Here is a 20,878-nt window from a genome sequence, read left to right as displayed (position 1 = left end):
CTTTGCCTGGCGCCAAGCAATAAATACATGTCTCTTGGGGGGGCAGGGACCCAGAAAATTCTCATTGGCTTTAGTGGCTAACTGGACCTTCCCCAATCCCCCAAATCTGTCCAGCTTCTTCATCTATAAAGGTAACAGAGTATGTTAGTCATTAGATATAAAATCAACATGACTGTGTGTGTGTGTGAGAGAGAGAGAGAGAGAAAGAGAGAGATAGAGACAGAGGCAGAGAGACAGAGATAGAGACAATGGGAAGAGATGTGAGAGAGACAGTGGGAGAGGGATGGAAGGGAGGAGGGAAGGAGAGAGAGACTGGAGCTGTGGGCCTGCTTTGCTCCTGCCCCATCCTCTGATACTTAGTGGCCCCCAGACAACGAGGGGGTTCTTCTACTCTTGACTCTGGGAGGCTGCCTGTCAGCCCTGTGGGATACCATGCATGTGGCCACTGGGTCTGGGCCCTGGTGAAAGTGGAGACAAGAACACTTAATGAAGATAGTTGAGAGCTTCCCCCTCTGGTCCTAGAGTAGAGAAGGTAATGGAGTGCCAGAGGAAGGCCCTCTGTGGAATGGGGAGAGGGCGGCCTCCAGACACAAGTGCTTCTAGTTGGGAAAGGCCAAGAGGCCTGGAGACGACCTGGAGCCTCCCTGTCCACTCCAAATGGACCCTGCTGCCCAGGAATCATCCAAGGGCTAAAAGGAAGGCTGGGTAACGTCCTTGTAGGCCACCCCATCCCTCCCCACAGCCTCAGGGTAGACCAGGGCCCAAGCTGCAGGGACTTATCAAGGGGAACAGCCACAAGTCCAAAGTCCCCACTGCCTTTGAGGATGTGGAAGGAGGCCAGGCAAGCCGAGCAGAGAGGCCTGGATTTAAGGATACCAGGAAGCCTGCCCTTGAGTGGCCCTCTGAAAGCTGCCCCTCTTTTCTGTTCCAGCTGGCTGTGCCAGAAGGCTCAAAGAGAAGTCTGCTGAGGGTCAGAGCAAGACCTGCCCTCTGGGACATGGGTGTGCATGTGTGTGAGAGCAGACACGGACATGTTTGCAGAAAAAGTCTGGCTGAATATATGTTGCGAAACAAAGGTTCACCCTTGGGAGCAATTTAGCCAAGATGCAAACAAACACTGCGGCAGCCCCCTGGAGAGATGTCTCCTGGGCTAGGTGAGCTAAGGTGGAGCACTTGCATAGACCCTGGCTCCCCTCCACACCTCACCCTGTGGTGTGACTACTGTTGCTAGCCTTGCCTGCTCCATCTACAGAGGCCTCTAGAAGGGAACTGGAGCTAGATCTGCCCCATGCTGGCCTCCAGGATGGCCTGAGAGGCAGGCAGTGGGCTCCTCTGCAGAGTTCTGGGAGGGGCCCTATTGTGGGGGCTGGCACCCCCTACCAGGCCTTCAGGTGACAATCTGAACAATTGCACAAGTCCTGCTTGGTAATAGCCTCCTGAGAAAGGCAAACCTTACAGGTGGACCTAACAAAGCCCCTTGTCCCACAGTGTTAAGCCTCACTATAGAACTAACTCCCACGATCAGCTTGCTACGCACCCCTGAAAACTCTCACGGTCACATATGTGACATAGCCAGCAGTGACTTCCTGGTGTTATGCAGATGTGTCTACTTGTTTGAGTCCTGGGCTTCGTGCATGGGATCTCACGTAAGCTGCCCCATACAACCCACTGAGAGATGGGCCAGTTTCCTAGATGCGTGTGCGGGTGACTATAGCAGCTATAAGCCTCTGATCATGCCTGTCCCACTAGGCTGGCACTGAGACCCCCACCAGCCCTTGTAATTGCTGAAACTCCATATCCTGGTTCTTCTGTCTCAGGTTGGCTTCCCAGCAGCTGGGGAAGCCTGGCAGAGGAAGGTGGGCATGTGGAGAGAAGGATGTGAGGTGCACAGAGGGGGCTTGGTTGTACTTGGCCTCTTGAAAAGGAGTTAATGATCTGTCACCCGATGGTTCTTGTCGTCTTTCACTTCTCCAACCATGGCCCCTCTTAGATTTCTCCCTGGCTTGCATTCTGGGAGGTAGGCTGGCCAGGACTTTGGCCAAGGCGGGAGGCAGGTGCATAGGGGCAGTGAGCTCGCAGCTTTGAGTCCCCAGACACAAAGCCCTGAGTGATGCATGTTCCATGTAAGGGAGGGCTCCTCAGGGAGCTTGGGAGGGGCTGGCTCGTGGATCTGGGCGGACAAGCAGCTTACACAGCCAGGCAGCCCAGCATCCAGCCTTCACCTTCTTGCAGCCTGACCTGTACAGGGCCCATAGTGAGAGGGTCACGCATCCAGCCAGCAGGCACGGCAGCTTCTCCAGTGGGCAGATGCCCCCTGGGGCCAGGGTCCTGAGCTTGCTGCAGCCGTAGGCATGAGCTCCTCTGGGCCACTGCCAGCTTCCCATGCTGGTGTCAGGTGGGGTGGGACAGCTCTCTGACTGGGAGGCTGCCAGCTGTGTGGGGGAATCAGGGACCCTACTGGCCTGGGAACAGGAATACCAGGAAGTCACTGCTGGCTTCAGGTGCTGATGAACCCCCAAGGGCTTATCTCTGGTTGGAAGCTTCACAGACGGACCAACGGATGCTGACTGTGGCCAGGGGACACCCTGCCTCTGAAGCCATCTGATTGGTGAGGAAAGGAGCTGGCATTGGGTTGAAGCAGCCGCTGATCAAGGGTTGGCACCTTCTTGTAACCAGGGCTGGTGGCCTCCATGCGGTAGGAGCTGGAGCCCATGAAAGTGTGCAGGTCCTAGAGTGTGTCTTGACAGGGCTTTCGTGTGACTGGTCTTTCCCAGCTGAGGGAAAGTGACTGTGTGGGGAACCATTGTCCTTTGTCAAAGCAGCTGAATCAAATCCTGGGGCTCCAGAAGTATGGAGGCACTGAGTGCCATGCTAGGATTGGCCCAAAGCAGCTGTCTTTGTTCTCTTCTAGGAGAGTGGCAGGGAGAGTGGCTGAGGAAGACTTGGAATAGAGGGGCTGAAGGGCTGCTTGGCCAGACAGGCTTTGGTGGGAGGGAAGGAAAAGCCTGTGGGCCTTACCACCTGCCCCTGCCTCCTCCACTGCCTGCCTGACCCAGGGCAATTCTGGGCATCCCAGTCTCAGAGCATGGAATGTGCCACTCGGAGCTCCATGGCTCTCTGCATATGAGAAGTGATGGAGGTAGGGGTGGGGGTTATGTAATGCTTCTTCCAGAAACCCTACTGGGATTGCAGTCTTTGTTTTTGGCCCTTCAAATGCACCCTGGCTTCTTTTGAAGAGCCTTGAGGGAGAATGGCCACTGCAGGTCTCTCAGGTTTTGAGAACCAGCCCCTCTGCCATTTGGGCAAAAGCATCTGCAATGAAGTTCTTGGAACTTTTGGCTGAGGGAAGATTCCACATTCAGGCCTGGGGCAGGGATAGGCTCTCCATTTTGGCCCTTCAGCTGATCTTGATGCCAGTCCAGAAAGTGTCAGCTTCATCCTTGTTGGCCTGTGGTCGTAAGAAGCAGCTAATGTTGGGGTGGCCTGGTGTTTAGATTTCCTGCCAGTGTCGTGGCCCTGCAGTTGGCAGAGTGTGAGCAGCATCCTCAGAACTGCCAGGACCAGATATAGCCACACTCCACCAGGCTCCAAAGTGAGATGGCCCCACAAGACATGAGGCTGCAAAGGTGGGTCTGGTGAGATCCAGAAGGGATTTGAATGCCCCAAAGCAGAGTTTGGTATTTCTCATGTAGATGGTTCCTCCATCCATTCAATAAGTACCTGACACTGTCCCTAATTCTGGCACTTAGCAGGGAATAAGGCCTACTCAGTCCTTGCTCACATGGATGTGACTGACCATTTTATGAGAGAGACACAGTAAACTAATGTAAGGACATGGTAAGTTTACAATACAAAGAAAGTGGGGAATAGTGAACTGAAACGAGGTGTAGATATGGGAAACTGCAAGTTCAGGAAATTTATTTGTTTATTAATTCGTTCATTCATTCACTTCCCAAATACATATGTGCTTATCACTGGGCTAGGGTCTTGAGGTTAATGACTAAACAAAACAGACAAATTCCTGCTCTGGTGAAGTTTATTTCTAACGTGAGGGCATTTGTCCATGTGTTTTAGAAGCGGGAGTGACAGACAGACCCAGGTATTGACTTACTAAACTCACCCTGATGGTGCGGAAGGTAGAGAAGAGGTAGGCTTGGGAGTCTGGAGGTGAATAAGTAAAGAGTCAGAGAGCTTTGGCAAGGTTGAGGCCAGACCCGGGGAAGCAGCAGTCAGGCTGGAGAAAGAAGAAGGTATTGGACAAAGATTTCAGCAGTAGAACCAACAGGCTTTGCAGATGGGGTGGTGGGTACCAAGGATGATTCCTAGGTTTCTGGACTGAGCACGCATGGGGAGAGGTGTGACTTTCTTAAGATAAGGCATTGTGGAGGTAAAAGCCAGGGCTAGGGTCAGAAGGTCATTTCAGATTGGGACATGTTGAGTCCAGGGCTCAGCATGTCTGCACCCAGAGATAGAGTTGGCCTGTGGGCACCTAGAAATGTAGAGCACAAGAGGGGCTTCTCAGTGAGGACAACAGGGTTTGGGGATATGGGATTGGCTACTGTCTCTAGGGTCCAGCCTATCCTAAGAGAGGCCTCCTTGGCCTGGAGTACGGACTCAGTGTGGCTGATGTCAGATATATTGCCCCATTCCCATAGTTGTCTGTAAAGAAATAAAGTCTATCTTGGTAAAAGAAGCCCAACCATGGCAAGCTTCCTTTCCTTTCCTTTCCTTTCTTTCTTTCTTTCTTTCTTTCTTTCTTTCTTTCTTTCTTTCTTTCTTTCTTTCTTCTCTTTCTTTCTTTCTTTCTTCTTCTCTTTCTTTCTCTTTCTTTCTTTCTTTCTTTCTTTCTTTCTTTCTTTCTTTCTTTCTTTCTTCTTTCTTCTTTCTTTCTCTTCTTTTCTTTTTTTTTTTACCATGGCAAGTTTCTGATGTCATGGTGTCCACACAAGAGGCTGCAGCCCATTGTCAAATGAACGGCCAGCTCTACTGACCTCCCAGACATTTTGTACAAAGCCCTGCTTCCTGTGCATCCTTCTGGAGATTTAATTTATTCAACAAATAGTTCTTAAGCATCTGTTTCATAAAAGTGGCAGGCTAGAACCTCACCTCTGGATGGCTGGCCAGAACCAAAGGTGGATCACTTTTTGGAGCAAGATTGCTTAGGTGTGAATCCACGCTGTGGGAATATCAATAGCATCAGACTTGTCACGTTGTTGTGAGGATTAAATGGATTAACTCAGGGCAAGTACTTAGCACATGGTAGCTGCTTAATGAATTAGAAACTGTCCCTGCACTCCCAGGTTCTGGCTTCTTCTTGGCTCTCCTTGTCACTGACTGCTTGCCCACCTTACCTCCCTGCTTTCCTGCTTGCTTGCCCCTACTGTCCTGCCACCTATGATGTACATGATCCCCATTACCTGTTGGTACCATTCTCTGCCTGCAGCCCAGGACCTTCTCTGATGTAATGGCCGGATTTGAATATCTGGGGTGATAAGCGTCTGGCTGAGACTCGGAATCTGCCTCTCTAGGCTGTCAGTTATGGAAGATTTCCCTTCCCAAGTCATAGGAGAAAAAAATCTGGCTAGTCTTAACTTGAATCTGAGGCCAGGATGGCCTGAATGATAAAAGACATTGGGATACCCGGTGACCTGGAAGGATTCACTGGAGGAAATCTCTCTACTAGCAGTTCCCTCTTCTAAGCTCTGTCTTCTGAGATTTCTCAGAATGGCACCACAGTCTAGCCTTTATGTCTTCTCCTCCATCCCTCCATCCCTTTTTTCCTTCCATCAGCATGTGTGGAGTGCTTTCCAGGAACCAGCTGTGGTGAGACATGGGTATGCAGTGCATAACAATGCAGAACCTGATGTATGCCCTCAGGCAGTACAGGATCTAGTGGGGGGGGTGCTGCTGGCAAAAAGAGTGGCGTAGTCTGGACTCGGGCTTCACTGTAGGACTTTGGGAACTTGGCAGGAAGCTGTGCACAAGGACAATGAGCCTGGACATGCTCTTTAGGGAGAAGCTTGAGTGCCAAGGCACCTCGAAGGCCAGAAGCTGAAGGCTTGCAGTCTCAGTCAGTCACAAATGTCTGTCTAAGGGCTGATGGTGGTGGTGGATTCAGTGTGATTTGGGATGAGGTGAACTGCCCCTGTTCAAGGGTAGCCAGAAAGTAATGTCCAGTTGGAAGTTGGAAGGAAAGTCTGAAGCTCAGCAGAGGGATTTTCATTATTATTTTGTTATCATTGGACATTTGATTTCATCCTTACTCTTGTGACTGTACATCATGTGTCTTATATTTCTGGCTACTTTTAGGGTTTTCTTATTATCAATATATTTGGGGAATTTGATTATAATATGCCCTGGTGTAGTTTTCTTTTCTTTTTCTTAAAAGAAGTTTTTATTTAAAATTCCAGTTCGTTAACGTAGTGTAATCTTAGTTTCAGATATACAATACTGTGTTCGACACATCCATACAACACCCAGGGCTCATCACAGCACATGTAGTCCTTTTTTTGGTATATATTTTTTAAATTAGAGTTCGATTTGCCAACATATAGAATAACTTGGTGTAGTTTTCTTCATGTTTCTTGTGCTTAGCTCATTGAGCTTCTTGTATCTGTGGGCTTATAGTTTTTGTCAAACTTGGAAAAATTTTGACTATTATTTTTTCAAATATTTTTTTCTCTCCCCCCCTCCTTTGGGAACTTCACCAACACCTATGTTAAGCCACTTGAAGTTGTTCCATAGCTCTTTGATGCTTTCCTCTTTCTTTATCGGATTCTCTTTTCTCTTTGTAATATTAACTGTTTTAATACCCTTGTCTGGTAATTTGTGTCAGTTCTGGGTTTGTTTTGATTGATTGATCATTTGCTCTTCATTGCAGAGACATTATTTATATGCTTGGTAATTTTGGAGTGGATGCCACACATCGTGAAGTTTACCTTGTTGGATGCTAAATACTTATTTTTTATTCTTAAAAATATTTTTGGGTCTTGCCCTGGTATGAAGTTAACTTATTTGGAGAGAGTTTGATTTTTTGAGTCTTGCTTTTCAGACTTTTTCAGCAGGACCAGAACAGTGTTCAGTCGAGGAACAAATTATTCCCCACTATAGTAACAGGATCCTCCTGGATACATCACCAGATAGTCCATGAATTACTAGGTTTTCCAGTGTAGTTGGTGGCATCAGACACTCTTCCATGCCCTGTGTTAGTGTTGGGAAATGTAACTCTAGTTTTTTGGAATGGTTCTTTCCCCAGCCTTGGATAACTTCGTTCCTCATAGGTATGTGTTGATAAATGCTCAGCTGACAACTTGAAAGGGACTCCGCAGATCTCTAGAATTCTCTCTCTGTGCAGCTTTCTCTTCCCCCGTACTCTATTCTGCAAACTCTAGCTGCCTTGCTATCCTTGGATTCTCATGTTTGTCTTCTCAATCCAGGTAATCTATCAGGCTCCACCTGGATTTCCTCTCTCTGTGCCATGGCCCGGCATCTCTCATAAAAGTAATCTGGGGCAATTGTAGAGATCACCTCATTTGTTTCCTGACTCTTAGGGGTCACTGACATTGTTGCCTAATGTCTTTAAAGCTGCTGTTTCATTTATTTTGCCGAACTTGGGTTTCATTCTGGAGGGTATATCCAGTCCCTGATAATCCATCTTGTCCAGAAGCAGAAGTCTCATATAGTCCTTTAAAATGACTAATTTAGGAGCACCTGGGTAGCTCAGTTGTTAAGCGTCTGCCTTTGGCCCAGATCATGATCCTGGGGTCTTAGAATCGAGCCCCGTGTCAGGCTCCCAGCTCAGCGTAGAATCTGCTTCTCCCTCTCCTCCCTGTTTGTGATCTCCTCCATGCTTGTTCTCTCTCTCTCTCTCTCTCTCCCTCTCTCTCTCTTTCTTTCTCTCAAATAAACAGATAAAATCTTTAAAATGACCTATTCTATATAGTAGTGGCCTAAGCTAAGTAATGGATGTAGTGGGGATCCCTGGGTGTCTCAGTGGTTTAGCCCCTACCTTCGGCCCAGGGCATGATCCTGGAGACCCGGGATCGAGTCCCACATTGGGCTCCCTGCATGGAGCCTGCTTCTCCCTCTGCCTGTGTCTCTGCCTCTCTCTCTCTCTGTGTCTCTCATGAATAAATAAATAAAATCTTTTTTAAAAAAAGTAATGGATGTATAAAGAGAGGGAGTAATGGACTGGAGAAAGTGCAGGTACCGTCCATTGACTATTCGTTCAAAACTTATTGAGCACGTATTATATGTCAGGCACTGAGATAAGATGGTAGTTCGGACTAAGATATTAATGGTACAAATAGTGAGAAATGACTGGATACAAGGTATGTTTTGAAGGTAGAGTCCTTGTGACTTGCACAGGTAGAGTGTGTGGATATAATAGAAAGACAGAAGTCAAGGATGATTCTGAAGTTTTTTGACTTGAATAACTGGGACAATAGCATTGTCTTTATTGAGATGCAGGTGAGTACCGGAGGATAAGGCTTGGAGAGGAAGATCAAGAGCTCAGTTTTGGACATATTCAGTCTGAGATGCCTATTCAACATTCAAGTGGTAATATCTGAGAGGCAAACTGGAGTTTTGGAGAGAGGCTGAGCTGTTGTTATAAATTTGCAAGTCATCATCATACAGATGTGTTTAAAGCCACAAGACTGGATGAGGAAATGATGAAGAGAACTATAAGGAATCCATCCAAAGACTGAGTTCAGGAAACTCCAAAGTTTGGAGTTAGGAAAGAGGAAGAGGCTTTTTCAGAAGACACTAAGAAGTGGCCAGTGAGAAAGGAGGAGAGGAGAGAGTAGACAAGCTGTGTCAAATGCTTCTGAGAAACAGAACAGGCATGAATCTAGAAGTGACTCTGAGGATGAATTGTGCTCCTATCGTCTCTTTTATTCTGGGAGCAACACTGAGGTCAAAGGCTTGGCCAGAAACATCTCTTTGACCTCAGCAGTTAGCACGGACCTGATGCACAGCGGGTGCTTTGGGAACATGCATGGGCTAGATGAATGAATAAAAGAGTACCAGGCAACAATGAGCATTTGAATGAGACACAAACTGGAAGTTAGTAGTTCTGGCTTCTTCTCTTGGCTGTATGTCTAACTTGTCCCTTATGTCCCTGGTCTTAGCATCTCTTAAATAATTGTCCTCAGAATGCTCTCAACCAGGGTCCAAGAGACTACTTGGACCAGGGCTGGTTGTTCTATAAAAGTCTTGGGTCTGTTGTTCAACTTGTGGGTGAGAAGGAAAGAGATCCAGAAGTATATCGTGACTGATGTCAGGCTTTTTACAGAATCATTACGTCTTACTCTGTTTGAAAGCCTCCCTTCTTGAGGGTTCCACATTCTATCTAGGACCTAGCCCATTTCTCTCGTCTTTGCCAATTACATGGTCTCCTGTCTTCTTTGCCTAGCCTAGTCCTGCCCTCACACTTGCTCAGGTTCCCCATGCACCTCTGCAGCAGCTATTTCAAACCTTTTGACCTCCTCCAAAGTCTGTGTCTACTGTTGCCTGGTGCCTCTGAAGGTGAAACTTGATGTCATTTCACTGAGAATTCTGGGGTTTTATATGAATGAGCCCCTTCAGCTGTTTCTCACTGTATCCCTATCCCCATCTAAACTGTCTGTCACCTCCTTCCCTCCTGGCCTATGTTCTTGATAAATCTCCTCTTACTCCTCTAGTGCCTAAGCCCACTCATTACATCCATCTTTCATGATGTCTTAACTGAAGTTGGACGGATATGCAGATATTTTCATTATCTGTTGAATCCCTCCTCAGAATTTTTATACCTGCTTTATTATCTCCTTTCAGTAAAAGAATAAGAGAAACAACACAATGAACCTCTTGCAACCCCACATTCTTCGGTTTCCATTCTATCTCTCTCCTTTCTCTCTCAATCAAGCTCCTGGAAAGAGTTAGACATATTCATAGCTTTTTTCTTCACCTCCTACTACTCATTATGAAACCCTGTAAAACATGCTGTCTTTTACCATCACTCCTTGAGGCTGCTCTTTTTTTTAAAAAAAAATTGGAAGTATAGTTGATATACAATGTTATATTAGTTTCAGGTGTGCATAATAGTGATTCAACTTCTCTGTATATTAGGCTGTGCTTACTGCGAGTGTAGCTACCATCTGTCACCATGCAATGCCATTACAATAACATTGACTATATCCCCCACACTGTACTGTTTTCATCCTTTTTGTTTTGTTTTAATCCTTGTTACTTATTCATTCTGCAACTGAAAGCCTGTATCTCTCACCCTCTTTCACCCATTTTGCCTAACCCATTTTGCTTATCTTCCCACCAACAAACAAGCAGCAGAATCAAACCTGTAAATACAGAGAAAAAACTACTGGCTGCTAGATGGGAGGGGGGCAGGAGACTGCTTTTGATAAGGTCACCAATTTCCTTCACTTGTTCAGCTCCATGTGGCCTTTGCAGATCCTCAGGATGCTCCCCTCAGCCTCCTTTTCTGGTCATCCACTCTGAGAGCTTTAACCCCCAGCAAACCCTCTAGTCCAGAGCCTGCTGCAGCATGTATGGAGAGCAACAGTGAAGGCTTGAGAGCAGGCCAGGGCCTTGGGAATAGAGGGCAGTACATGGACAGATCTTTGACACTTTGGGGGGGACGACTGACTGAGGACAGAGGTTGTCTGGATATGCTGATTGGAGGAAACCAAGAGTTATGGTTGACATCCAGGTTTCTGATTTGGACGATGGGTATAGGGTAGTCCCCCTTTAAGAGATGGGTAACTTGGAGAAGTCAATTTGTAGGTAAAGGTGTCAAGTTTAGTTTTAGCTATGTTGCATTTGAGGTACCTCAAAGGAGATGTCTACCAGGCTGCTGGAGATATGGGTGAGTGGCTTGGGAGAGATGCCTGGTTGGGGACATGATGGTACTAGAAGCCTTAGGACTAGATGCAGATGAGAACCACTGGCATAGCTGCCTGCACTGCCAGGAGATAGCTGCCTGCCTTTGCTCCCTGGCAAGCAGCATGAGGGGGTGGGTCTTATGAACTGGAATGTGTGTGGCAGGGCAGTTGCTGGGCAACAAGACTGAAGGGAGGGCCTGTTCCTAGCAGAGAAGGAGTAGGAATAACAGGAGACAAATCTTTCTTGGTGCTAGAAACTTAGAGAGGACACAAATGTTGCCGTGTACCCCCAAAGCTATCCGTCTGTGGGCTGAGAGCCATTGCCATTAGGGATGATTAGAAAAGAAGGAAGAGATCCAAGTGGTGGCAGACAGGGCCTGCATTGGATCTCTATCAGTGAGGCTGTCCCAAGTCCTCTGTCTGATATTTGCATGCTTCCTGGGTTGCCTCGGCCTCCTGTGCTCACACCCCACTCTGGGTCCACTCTCCTCACACCAGTCTCCCTTCCATCCATGCAATGGACTTAACCTTTATTGCTCTACCTGTACTCCTACTATCCATTCACTGAACAGTGCTCCATTGAGGCCAACTCTGATCAGTGTGAGTGGTACCAGCTTTGTTTGCATTGCCTGGAACTTTCTGTCTCCATGGTCTGCTGTCTCTAGGGTCCAAGCAGAGACTGAGAGATACTGGTTCCTATCCCTCAGGTGTCCTCATTAGCATCCCAGTGCCATAGTCCCACAGAGAGTACCGGGCGAGCAGCTCTGAGGTTGCTTGTTATTACCACTCACCGCAGAGCTTGGTGTGCCTGCCATCACCATGGTGACAGCTTTGGAATCTGGAATTAGTGGATGGAGAGGGGATGAGGTAGTGGCGACTGGGGCAGGATTTCAGCAGTAGGGGTTATAGGCAACCTGAAGGGGTGTGTTTACCACTTCTGATTGAATCTGGTGGGTCATGCTGACCAGACCGAGCAGGGAAGAGCTGCTCTGAATCTCTCTTGCCCCAGCCTCTCTGAACCCATGGCAAGAAATAATGCAGAATGAATGTAATCTCCTGTCTTTCTTCAGGATTTTTCCCTCTCAGACTGCTCCTTCGTAGTCTATTTTGTGGGCACATCCTCCTATGCTCATATTTAAACTTTGGGGTTCTCCAGAGCTCTGACCTGGTCCCTCAGTCTGTATTTTCTTTTTGTGCAATTCCACCCACTTGCTCTCCAGTGCTCCCCATCCATCTCTGAGTCCCGTCCTTTCTCCTCCTGAATAGTTCTCCACTCTGCCCATTTGTCTCCGGCTCCTTTGGCACCATCTTCTTCAGTCTTCTCCCTACCACCTTGCCTCTTATCTTGCTTTAATCCAGTCTCTACATAGCAGCCAGAGGATCTTTTTAGAATATAACACTGTTCTAGCCATGCTCCTGCTCAGCTTTTCCAAGGCTTGCTGTAGCCCAAAGGAGAGAGTCCTGACTGGTACCACTGTCTATGGAGCCCATGGGAGTGCTCCCTTCTCTACCTCTCACTCCCTGTCCCAGCCATGGGCTCATTTTTTGTTCCTCAGCTTGTGCAACATTACTTAGGGGGTACTGGAGAGAATGTGACTGGAGCTGAAAGGAAGGAGCCCCAGAGACATTACCCCTGGTTGAAGAAGTCAATGAGAGATGAACTCTCACCTAAGAGCATGAGTTCTGAGGTGATCTCGGGTCAGGAGAACCAGAACCAGAGATCTGGGAGTGAGGGGTGGGGTAGCAGCTGCTTTGGGCCAAGGAGATACATCTCCTTCCATAAGGCAAGATTTTGGGGGCAGTTGTTGGTTTGGAGATCCTCGGCAGCCTAAGTATCTTCCAGACATTTGCAAAGACAGGGCACCAGAAGATGTCTTAGACATTTAAAAAAAAAATTATTTATTTATTTATTTATTTATTTATTTATTTATTTATTTGAGAGGGAGGCAGGGATAGAGAGAGCATACACAAGCAGAAGGGGCAGGGAGAGGGAGAAGGAATCTCAAGCAGACTCTGTGCTGAGCATGGAGCCCAACATGACGCTCTGTCTCAAGACCTTGAGGTCACAACCTGAGCCAAAACTAGGAGTTGGATGCTCAACTAACTGCACCACCCAGGCACACCATCTCAGACAGTTTTTTTTACCTGTTCTGTTTTGTTTTAGCTTTGATAGTTTATATGTCAAAAATACACTGGGGTAAAAGAAAAATAAGCACATTTTGCAATTTAGTGCTATTTGCCTTTTGAATTACCTGGCAGAGTGGGGAAAGCACCTTCATCTTCTTGGTGTTTAGAGCTTGGTACTTAGGCAATGCTGAATACCCCTGTCCTGCATTGCCATCGCAGTACCCAGGAATGCTGGGGTTTCCCAGGTGAGCCCTGGTTCTGTTCTCACTGCTCATCTGTATCTCCTCTGCCTTATCTGGTGTCCAAGATCCTCTGTGACTTTTTTCTTCACCATCTCCCTTGCAGGTGAGGAACCGGTTGTACATGGAGGATGACAGAAAAATCCAATGGTGTGAAGAGTTCCCCAGCCAATAACCACAACCACCATGCACCTCCTGCCATCAAGGCCAATGGCAAAGATGACCCCAGGACCAGCAGCAGGTGAGTCTGTTGAGGCTGGGTCTTTTCAGGGATGGCCTGGAGGCTTCTAATTTTTCCCAGCTCTGCCTCATTGTCAGAGTAAACAATCCTTTGGCTTAAGAATATCCTCTAAAAAGGGAGTATTGGATTTCTAGGCACCTCCCAGCAGAGAAAAGTGCTGATAGGAGACAAGGTATGTCCAGAGTAACCCTTGTCAGCTCTGTTCCTTCCTCTACAGGCCACAGTCTGCCGCTGATGATGACACCTCCTCAGAACTTCAGAGGCTGGCGGAGATGGATGCCCCCCAGCGGGGAAGGGGTGGCTTCCACAGGTAGGTTCCACCATTGCTCTCATGCTACCTGCTTCTGCCTATGGGATCTGTCAGAATGGCTACCATAATTCCCTTTCTGTCAGTCCCATTGAGCCTTTCTGCTAAGACCCATGGGAAATACTTTTCTCCTGAGGTGGCTCCTGTGAGCAAGCTGGGAGTGCTCAGTGGAGCATTCCCTTCAGACTTGTCTGTCTCAGCATTGGGAGAGGGAGGAGGAATCCTCCCCAGCAAATGGGTCTAAGAAGAGGGTCCTGAGGTCCGCAGCCCAGAGTCATAGGCTCCATAGGGAAATCAGGAAGCCTGGGCCAATCTTCCTCTTGACTTGTCCTCCATTATCTTGCCCTGGAGACTACCTATTTGTTCTTCACCATCAATTGAGATGGCACCTCATACAAGAAGTCTTCCCAGAACAACTCCTTGCCTCTCAGGCTGCATTTAGAGTCATACCCAAACCCCAGCCTCCTGTCCTCAGTGCTGGTCCACATCCCAACTCAGCATGGGAAGCATCATGGACTGGCCTGTTTCCAAGGTCCCTTCTCCATCTCCCTCACCAAGTGGTGAGCTTTTGGGCCCACATCCTTTCTGAATAGCATGATTCTTCTCTCTGGTCCATGCTCTCTCTCATTTCTAGGATTGTCCGCCTGGTGGGGGTCATCAGAGAGTGGGCCAACAAGAATTTCCGTGAGGAGGAAGCTCGACCTGACTCGTTCCTGGAGCGTTTCCGTGGGCCCGAGCTCCAGACTGTGACAACGCAGCAAGGGGATGGCAAAGGCGACAAGGACGGCGAGGGCAAGGGCACCAAGTATAGTTGTCCAGCTTGTAGGACTAGAAGGGCTCTCATGCATGCGACTGTAGGGCTTGGTGGGGTTTCTTATGCCACTGTCAGGGGAAGACTGAAGTCTATAACAAGTCCTGCCATGGCAAGGAAAAGGGTTGACAGGGGAGACCTGCTATGGTTTTAATTCTAGTATGTTTCCATTGTCCCTGTTCACAGACTTTTCCAACTTCCAGGAACCAATTGCCATGGGAGCTCTTAGTGGCTTTTCTTCCCTTAGCTGTCCCTTGCCAGATGTTCTCTTACTGCTTATGAAGCAAACAGCAAGGGCACACAAATGTTTGCCAGCCTCAGTCTCAATTCCAACAGTCAGTAAATGCAGAGGAGGGTGCAATTAGGGAGTGCTGCTGAGAGTATGCCCACACCAGTGCCAATGTGGGTACAGAGGTGGGCCTTTGAAGAGGCCATATGGGGGGCTGGCTGGCTGGGGAAGGCCTGGGAACAACTGAGCAGGAGGGAGCGGGGGAGGGCCAAGAAGGTAGAGCTGGAAGCTCTGTTCTTTGAGGAATGAGTTGGCGACTGGGGATGTCTGGCCAAGCCGACATTCCCCACTTCTGGCCGGTGGAGGAAAAGAGCTTTTGCCAAGACAGGATGTAGCATCTGGGAAAGCAATTTGGGAGCTGGAGGCCAGGGACCAAACAGGGAGGGTGGGGTGGGCAGGAAGCACGTGGCACTCACTTTTCTGGAGTTCCTCTCTCTTCCCAGGAGGGATATGGGAACAGGCCCTGAGTGCTCATTACCATCCTGTGGAAGTACCTCCCCAGGCCCTGAAGCCCACTTCAGTGAAAACACTGCCCCTTGCCATGTCCTGCCCTCTGAGCGAGGTTGCCTCAGGAAGGCATGGGGACCAATGGGCCTGTGTGGGGTTAAAGTAGGAAGATGGGTGACCCTGGCCCATCTGAGCTCTACTCAGATGCCCAGTACCAAGTTGTCTCCCTGAAAATGGGGCCCTGAGCCAACCTGGTCCTTACCCTGCACATCCTCTTAAGCATTAATTTTTAAAGGACTCCTGGCCTCTGGGAACTGGGGTGCTGCCACAGTGAGGACCTAGTCCTCAAGCCTGCCCTCTGTCTGTCTCCTTAGAAAGAAATTTGAACTATTTGTCTTGGATCCAGCTGGGGACTGGTACTACCGCTGGCTATTTGTCATTGCCATGCCTGTTCTCTACAACTGGTGCCTGCTGGTGGCCAGGTGAGCAGAGAGGGATCTGGGAGGGGGTGGCCAAAGCAGCCCAGCACACAGGCTTTGGGGTTAAGAGTGTACCAGTCCCAGCTGTGGACACAGAGCTCATCTCAACCCAGTTTTCTTTCTGGATCCCCTGCTTGCCAATGGCACCTCCCTCTGCCCTGCTAACCCCCAATGCCCCCTCCCAATTTAATATGCTACCAAAGCTTCATGTATGTCCTTCCTGGTATCTGTTCTTACTTCTCCATCCATACCAATACTGGCCTGGATAAGGCCACCCTCCTCTCTCCCTGGGACAACTACAATAGTCTTGCACCCATTTCTTGCAAGCACTCTTGCCCCCTCCAATGCATCCTTCACACTTGCAACTAGTACAGTTAGTAGAAACTGGGATTTGATTACGTCAGTTTCTCCTAATAAATCCTTCAATGCCCCCCCTCCCATTGCTCACAGGATGAAATTGAAGCCCTCAGAGTAACTGTTAAGGCTGTTTGGACCTGGCCTTCTCTCTAGTTCCACCTTTTGGACATACCCTCAGCCCCAGCAGTCACTACTCTTGAATCATAACATTCTATTTCCTCAAGAGAAGCTTTTCTTTCCCCATTTTTAGCCTATGGAGGTTCTTCTTACAGTTTCAGTTCCAAAGCCACTCTCACAGGTAGCTTTCTTTGACATCATTTCCCACCCCACCCTATCCCCCACTTTATTTATTTAGCAAGGGTTTGACTGAGCATCCATTGGGTGCCAGGCTCTGTGCTATGTGCTGACGATGATGTGGTGAACAAGACACACATGGCCTCTGCTCTCTTGGAGCTCTCAGGCTAGTGAGAGTCACTGATAGTAAACATGAACAAAACAAATGCCCAAGGGACTTGAGGCAGGGAGCTACTAGAGGAAGTCAGTCAGTGTAGTCCTCTCTAAGGAGGTGACATCCTAGCTGAGACCTGAATGGTGAGAGGGAATCAGTTATTTAGATGCCTGAGCCTGGTGAAAGGAACATTCTGGGAAGGAGGAACATATGCCAAGACCCTGTCTCAGGATGGCCTAGTTGGCTGGAAGACTTGAAGTGAATATCAGGCAGGCATAGTACTGTTCTGTAGGCTTGGTGCACCAGGGTCTTGGGTCTTACTTGAAATGTGACCAAGTAGTAAGAATAAACTGCTCTTTCCTTTGACTCGTACACTCACTGGGTCATCATTGTGCATTCTATCTCCTATTCTACTCCCTCTCTGGGTCTGTACCCATTCAGTCATCAAGTCTTGTCAATTCTTTCTAAAACTCCTGCAGCCTCTAACCTCTCCATTCCTACTGCCTCTAGGCTAAGCCCAGCTACTGTCTTCTCTCTCACTTGGATTGGCCAGTGCTCTGTGTTGAATTCTCAATAAGTGTATGTTGAAGAGATGGGCATGGGGCTATTCAGCTGTATATTATAGTTCATACTTCCAGTGTCTAATTTTTGGTTCAACTCACCCCTGTCAAAAATCCTGGTGCTCTGGGGCAGGGCATAGGACATATACAGTAATGACTAAGAGGTGGTCTCCATCTTCTTGGTACTCATAGTCCAGTGGATAAGAGACAAGTAATGGTCAGTGTGGATGTCTATTTAAGGAGGTATATGTTGCTTGTTAATAAGTTTCTTCATGACACCAGACTGACTGTGACTTGTCAGTGTCCCTAGTAGCTATCTCAAGCCCTGTGCTCAGTGGGCACTCAGTTTGAGGCCTCCAGAGGGCCTTGGCTGGCTTTGAGAGAGAAGCCCAGTCCTGTCTTCCTGCAGAGCCTGCTTCAGTGACCTACAGAAAGGCTACTACCTAGTGTGGCTGGTGCTGGACTACTTCTCAGATGTGGTGTATATCACGGACCTCTTCATTCGATTGCGCACAGGTAAGTGAGCAAGTGGGATGCATAGGCAGGAACATGACCCATCAGTCCAAACTCCTGAATCCACTTTTTTAGGAAGATTTCTTGACACAGCGTTAGACTTAACTGCCTGGCTGGGACTTGGGTTGGTGTTTGCTCTTCTTTGAACCTCACAGTCCCTGTGTGCTTAGTGAGGTTCAAGCCTAGGGGTCATGTGTTAGGGTCCTTCAGGCCAGCTCTGCCTTGTGAGTTTCCTATAACTCTTCTTGGGCAGGAGGGCTGAGTGTGCAGTTTGTCCCTTGCTGAGCATTAGCCTATTTAGAGGGACAGGCCTGAGGGCAGTACTGATATACTGGTTTGCATCTCTACTAGGTTTTTTGGAGCAGGGGCTGCTGGTCAAAGATTCTAAGAAGTTGCGGGACAACTATATCCACACACTGCAGTTCAAGCTGGACGTGGCTTCTATTATTCCCACAGACTTGATCTATTTTGCTGTGGGCATCCACAGACCTGAGCTGCGCTTCAACCGCCTGCTACACTTTGCCCGCATGTTTGAATTCTTTGATCGCACTGAGACACGCACCAGCTACCCTAACATATTCCGAATCAGCAACCTGGTCCTCTACATCTTGGTCATCATCCACTGGAATGCCTGCATCTACTATGCCATCTCCAAGTCCATTGGCTTTGGCGTTGACACCTGGGTTTATCCCAACATCACTGACCCTGAGTATGGCTACCTGGCTAGAGAATACATCTACTGCCTTTACTGGTCTACGCTGACACTCACCACCATTGGAGAGACACCACCCCCTGTAAAGGATGAGGAGTACTTATTTGTCATCTTTGACTTCCTGATTGGTGTCCTCATCTTTGCCACCATTGTGGGAAACGTGGGCTCCATGATCTCCAACATGAATGCCACTCGGGCTGAATTCCAGGCCAAGATTGATGCTGTCAAACATTACATGCAGTTCCGAAAGGTCAGTAAAGAGATGGAAGCCAAGGTAATTAAATGGTTTGACTACTTGTGGACCAATAAGAAGAGTGTGGATGAGCGGGAAGTTCTCAAGAACTTGCCAGCCAAGCTGAGGGCTGAGATAGCCATCAATGTCCATCTGTCCACACTCAAAAAAGTGCGCATCTTCCAGGATTGTGAGGCTGGCCTGCTGGTGGAGCTAGTATTGAAGCTTCGTCCTCAGGTCTTCAGTCCTGGTGATTACATTTGCCGCAAGGGGGATATTGGCAAGGAGATGTACATAATCAAGGAGGGCAAATTGGCAGTGGTGGCTGATGATGGTGTTACTCAATATGCCCTGCTTTCGGCTGGGAGTTGCTTTGGAGAGATCAGTATCCTTAACATTAAGGGCAGCAAAATGGGCAATCGACGCACAGCCAACATCCGTAGCCTTGGTTACTCAGATCTCTTTTGCTTGTCCAAGGATGATCTTATGGAAGCCGTGACTGAGTACCCTGATGCCAAGAAGGTCTTGGAGGAGAGGGGCCGGGAGATCCTGATGAAGGAGGGGTTGCTGGATGAGACTGAGGTGGCAGCCAGCATGGACATAGATGTGCAAGAGAAGCTAGAGCAGCTGGAGACCAACATGGAGACCTTGTACACTCGCTTTGGCCGCTTGCTGGCTGAATACACGGGAGCCCAGCAAAAGCTCAAGCAGCGCATTACGGTTCTGGAAACCAAGATGAAGCAGAACAATGAGGATGATTACCTGTCAGATGGGATTACCAGCCCCGAGCCAGCTGTTGCTGATAAGCCATGAGGGTTTGGGTTCAACTGCCCTCCCAGCCTTGGGAATTAGAGGAGCTGTGCAGGTGTCCATATTACCTCTTGAATTCTCCCCGAAGCCTCTCTGTCCTAGGTTTTTGGCTCAATCATCTAGGAGCCCTCCTCCAAGTCCAGCTAATAGCCAAGCTTATGCACAGTGCAGACCATGTTGGCTCAGCTTCCAGGAGCTTTAGCCTGTCCAAGTCTGAGGAAGGAAGAGAAGAGCCCATTGAATTATCTTCAAGGGGTCTTTCTTGGGGCTGGGAGCCTGGGAAATGATCTACTCTGAAGAAGCCCATCTGCAGGACACTGTGCACCCTACTGTGGATCTGCCCTTTCTCCAGGTTCTTTCACACATAGCTGCTTCCCACTTGGTTCTGGCCCCTGCTTTTTGGATATGTGATCTGAATATCCCCATTTCCCTGCACATGTATGTAGTTCAATAAATGGCTGCAGACAGTTAGCATAGGTACCGAGTGTCTGTCTCCCAAGGCAGGGAAAGGAGGGTGGCAAGTAGGACAGTGATCACTCACGGCTGCCTCTCCATCAGGTACTCCAAGTCCTGCTTTGTTCATCCATCTGAATGTTGCCAGCCAGAAGTGAGGTCTCTGCAGGCTTCTCTGGACTAGGGAGAGATTATTCTCTTGGTTCCTTGTCCATTCCAGTGCAGGGAGTGAGGAACAAGGAAGTGCTACCTGGAGAAGGAGGTGGGTGGGAGCTCTGGCCATCACTCCTCTATACAGAGCATTACAGAAGAAGCCCTGAGGCTGGCAGTGGGTGGGAGACTCTTTAAGTTCACATCTGCAGTAGAGGCACCTACAAGTTAATAAATTCATTTGAACTAGTTGTGGTTATTGTTCCACTACGCTATTCCCATTCTTTCCCTTTCTCTCCTCTTTTATCCTCTTATAAAGGACTCACTCTGCCTGGAACACCTCTGCTATCTTCTGCTGCCTGCCATAGCTCCACTGGTCCTTTAGGACTCAGCTCAAAAACTACCTTCTTGGATAAGGCTCTCATTAGGCAGTCAATCACCCCCCCCCCAGACTCCCACAGCACTTGCAAGTCTATGTTCTGGCTCATATCATACTGTGTGGCTGGTTTTGACAGAGCTGGTTTCCCCTCCGTACTGTGGGCTCTTGGAGGGCAGGGCCAACATACCCTCCCTCACTGCTTTGTCTGCAGTCTTGGGGACATGCATGGCCCAGAGGAGGCTTTCAAAAAATGCTGGGGCAATGAGCAAACACATCAAGATGCCTATGTTTCTATTTGCCAATAGCTGGGTCTTTAAAGAAACATTGGCTACATCTGGGGATTTGCAGGAGATCTTCTGGAAGAGCAGATACTTGAGTAGGTACCATCAGATGATTAGGAACCCAAAGGACAAGTGCTAATTAGTAGTCGAGAAGTTCTAGGTGCAG

General features: G+C 48.5%; 1 protein-coding gene across 1 annotated transcript; it reads left to right on the top strand.

Annotated features, from left to right (window-relative positions):
* The first annotated feature begins 13,374 nt into the window (after nt 1-13,374).
* On the top strand, nt 13,375-20,268 carry CNGA2 (cyclic nucleotide gated channel subunit alpha 2). Its single transcript, XM_077888707.1, has 6 exons — nt 13,375-13,484; nt 13,702-13,794; nt 14,426-14,596; nt 15,713-15,820; nt 17,592-17,698; nt 18,047-20,268. The coding sequence occupies exons 1-6, from the start codon at nt 13,375-13,377 to the stop codon at nt 19,450-19,452; spliced, it is 1,995 nt and encodes a 664-aa protein (XP_077744833.1). The 3' UTR covers nt 19,453-20,268.
* The last annotated feature ends 610 nt before the right edge of the window (nt 20,269-20,878 follow it).

The sequence above is a fragment of the Canis aureus genome, chromosome X, assembly GCF_053574225.1.
Source record: "Canis aureus isolate CA01 chromosome X, VMU_Caureus_v.1.0, whole genome shotgun sequence".
NCBI lineage: Eukaryota > Metazoa > Chordata > Mammalia > Carnivora > Canidae > Canis > Canis aureus.
This window is presented reverse-complemented; position numbering and strand designations above follow the sequence as displayed.